The sequence below is a fragment of the Sinocyclocheilus rhinocerous genome, unplaced genomic scaffold (genome assembly GCF_001515625.1).
Source record: "Sinocyclocheilus rhinocerous isolate Xijiao unplaced genomic scaffold, SAMN03320098_v1.1 scaffold2164, whole genome shotgun sequence".
NCBI lineage: Eukaryota > Metazoa > Chordata > Actinopteri > Cypriniformes > Cyprinidae > Sinocyclocheilus > Sinocyclocheilus rhinocerous.
In genome coordinates this window covers 86,114-89,482 of record NW_015652161.1, presented here as the reverse complement: position 1 = coordinate 89,482, position 3,369 = coordinate 86,114, and the positions used below count along the sequence as shown (strand labels likewise).

At 37.1% G+C, this 3,369-nt stretch overlaps 1 protein-coding gene across 1 annotated transcript in view; it reads left to right on the top strand.

Moving 5' to 3' along the window:
- The window catches only part of ankrd13c (ankyrin repeat domain 13C), a 20,851-nt gene that overhangs the window by 12,777 nt on the left and 4,705 nt on the right, over positions 1-3,369 (top strand). Inside the window, exons 7-8 of the mRNA XM_016519521.1 lie at positions 1,491-1,679; positions 2,677-2,756. Of these exons, the coding sequence (XP_016375007.1) occupies positions 1,491-1,679; positions 2,677-2,756 (269 nt within the window). The remainder of the gene's footprint in view (positions 1-1,490; positions 1,680-2,676; positions 2,757-3,369) is intronic.

Sequence of the window (3,369 nt, the reverse complement as noted above, 5' to 3'; positions counted from 1 at the left end):
GCCATTAATTGTAATAATGCAGTGAGATATATGTTAGTGCTGCACACAGAGATGTGATCTGATCATCATCAGTCTGTCTGGAGTCACATGAAGAAACAGAACAAACTGAGACAGACTCAATCCAGAAGAACTGATGCTTCAAGAAACCTCCTGCAAAGCTACAGTGCTGTTAAAAGTTTGTGTAAAATGAGGATGCTGTCAAAAAATAATATCATAGATTTTCTTGGTCAATTAACTTGTATTAACTAAATTAAATCAACATTCGGTGTGAGCATCCTTGTGTTTAAAGCAGTTTTTGTCCTCGGTGCACTTGAGCAGAGTTTCTCAGGAGCTTCGCAGGAGGTTTCTAGAAGCATCCGTTCTTCTGGATTGAGTCTGTCTCAGTTTGTTCTGTTTCTTCATGTGACTCCAGACAGACTGATGATGATCAGATCACATCTCTGTGTGCAGCACTAACATATATCTCACTGCATTATTACAATTAATGGCCAAATTAATGTTTGGAAATGTAAACTGATATGTAAACTACTGTAAAGTATTTAAAGTATTTCATTAAATAAAATTTGTATTTCTATATTAATATTATTTGACAAATTATTGAAAATGTTTGTAATTTTTTAAATATCAGTATTTTTTAAATATTATTTTGAAAACATTTTTAACTGTATTTATGCAGTGTAAATGCAGCTTCTTCAGTGCAAAGATGGATTTTGTTGATACTAATTTAATTTGGTTTGTAACGGCTCTATAGTGTCTTATTATTGCACTTGTTGAACTTAATTAAATGTAAGAATCTGACACAAAAGATGATGCGTCTAAGAATGTTAAAAAATGCTCTTAAAAAGGTAAAAATGCCCCTTGAAAACATTTGTGGTAAATATCACCTGTTAATAAAAACATAAATTTCTGTCACTGCTGTGAATTAAATATGAAGAATATGAGTCAGCTGACACGACACGCCTAAACCAGCTCAAAAACACATCTAATTATCATCATTTTTGGTCTGTATTGCACACCTGTTGTTTCTGAGTGCTTTGATGGCGTCTGACAACATGTGATATTGATGAACTATATACCAGAGAAATATGACAAACTCAAACAGGGGCATTTTTCCACATATATTGAATTTTAGGGTCATTCGAACTGCATTCTGGTTATTTCTGACACAATATTATCTATTTGTAAAAATTCCTGACTGAGCGACACGTGCTGGTGAACAAATCAGCGTTTTTGAATAATTCAATTAACTTAAAGAGTATCTTAGAGAGAGTCACTTGCTTGGTTTCTGAATGAATGGGTTGTTTTAGATGAATTGGTTGCATGAATGATTCAACGACTCGCTTATTAAGAAAGTGGTTTCAATATGACACCACACGCCTAAACCAGCTCAGAAAAATATCATCTAATTATCATTATCCAAGGAATCTCAGAAGATAACTAGATGCCATTGTTGTAGTGCTGTTTGTGAGTGGTTTGATGGCGTCTGACAGCGTCCTCTCGTGACGTTCCCGCAGGAGCGCGTGGGGAATTTCCTGGCGGATTTCTACATGGTGAACGGCCTGGTTCTGGAGTCCAGGAAGAGACGCGAGCACCTGAGCGAGGAGGACATCCTGAGGAACAAGGCCATCATGGAGAGCTTCAGCAAAGGAGGAGGGAGTATCATCGAGCAGAGCTTCGAGGTCAGTTCGCTCACGGCCTCCAACGGTTATGAAAATACAGTAATCGAGATAAAACGATTATTCTATCAGTGCGCTTTCGCTCCTCCATAAAAGCCCAATTTCACATGCAAATCATGTAACGTGACTTTTGCAAAACGGGATGTGTTTGATTTATTAAAGTTGATTAGATGCATTCATGTTTTTAAAAGCGCGAAAGAGAACTTGCGCTGTTCCTCGAGCAGAATACAGACATATAAAGTCAATTTTTAGCTCAAGGTGCGCGCCTAAACGGTCAAATACGTGCAAAAATGTATCAAAATGCATACATTATTAACATAAACCTTTATTGGTTATGTAATAAATACGTGCGTGGCAGTAAATTGGATTTGTGCGGCTCTTAAAGTGACAGCAGCCTAATATTCCTGCTGCGACTGTGTGCTTAATATTAATCAAACAACAAAGACAAAGACAAAATCACTCACTGCTCTTCACTGAACGACTTTTGTAGCTTTTGTAGAAACAAAGAAAGTTTAATTCTTACAGTGTTTTATTTTAGATTTGATTATTCATTTCTGTAGTAGGCTGTTAACTGAATACTTCAGAATTGCAGTAGCCTTTAAGCACAGTTTGTTTCATTTGTATCTTTTTATTCTATCGCATTTGTCCTTAGCTTTTTTTAGTACTTGGTGTTTAGTTATTTTCAATAATTTTGAGGACTTTTTTTGTTTGTTTTTTACCCTAGTATTCTGAGAATTGTGGAATTTCTCTAAAATCTAGATGTCATGTGATGTGGATTATTGTGATGAAGCATAAAAGCACAATAAGACTGAGAGTTTAACTCGAGGCGTTTAGTTTAATGCTGTTTACAGGAGCTGAGGATGATTGTGCAGCGCCCCCTGCTGGTGATGACGCTCTAGTACGGTGTAAACCACAGTCAGGTTTTTGGCCTGAGAACAAGAGGTGTTGCTCATTGATGAATTTTCTGTATTTGAAGCTTTGTGTCTCTGTGCTGTCACAGCCGGTGAGGCGTCAGTCGCTGACCGCTCCGTCTCCGAACACTATCTCCTGGGAGGAGTACATCACCGCCGAGACGGGAAAGTACGTCAGACCTCCATCATAAGCCCTGTTTGGATGGTAGTTGTTTCTCAGGGGGACGTAAGGGATTTTCATCATTTACAGCGGGTAGTCAGTGATTTTATTGCTGTCTGAATCCAGAATATCGGTGTTTATCTCTCACCACCCGTGTAAAAACCCCTGCCGAATAACCTACGGTTTTTTGACAAACACCAAAATCGTGCGGTAATTTAATTGCCGTCAGAATCCACATCTCTGAGTTTACGAGAAGAAATCGAATCAAAATTCAGTGTTTAATACCTTTTTGGCTACTGCCAAACACTGCTGGTAACTGTTGCACTTCGGTGTAATTTGCATGCATATTTATTCTGAAATGCTGGAAATAATTTAAAAGAACAATATTTTATAACTCCTCCACCACAGCGACTCGTGGGAGCAGAAAGAGAAGAAAAGCACGTAAACATTCGAAATATGTCTTTATTATGGCATCAGCTGGTTTGCAATACAATTTTAAAATGTGTATTATATACAGTTATATATATATATATATATATATATATATATATAGTTTGGGATCAGTAAGACTTGTAATGTTTTTAAAGAAGTCTCTTCTGCTCATCAAGGCTGCATTTATTTG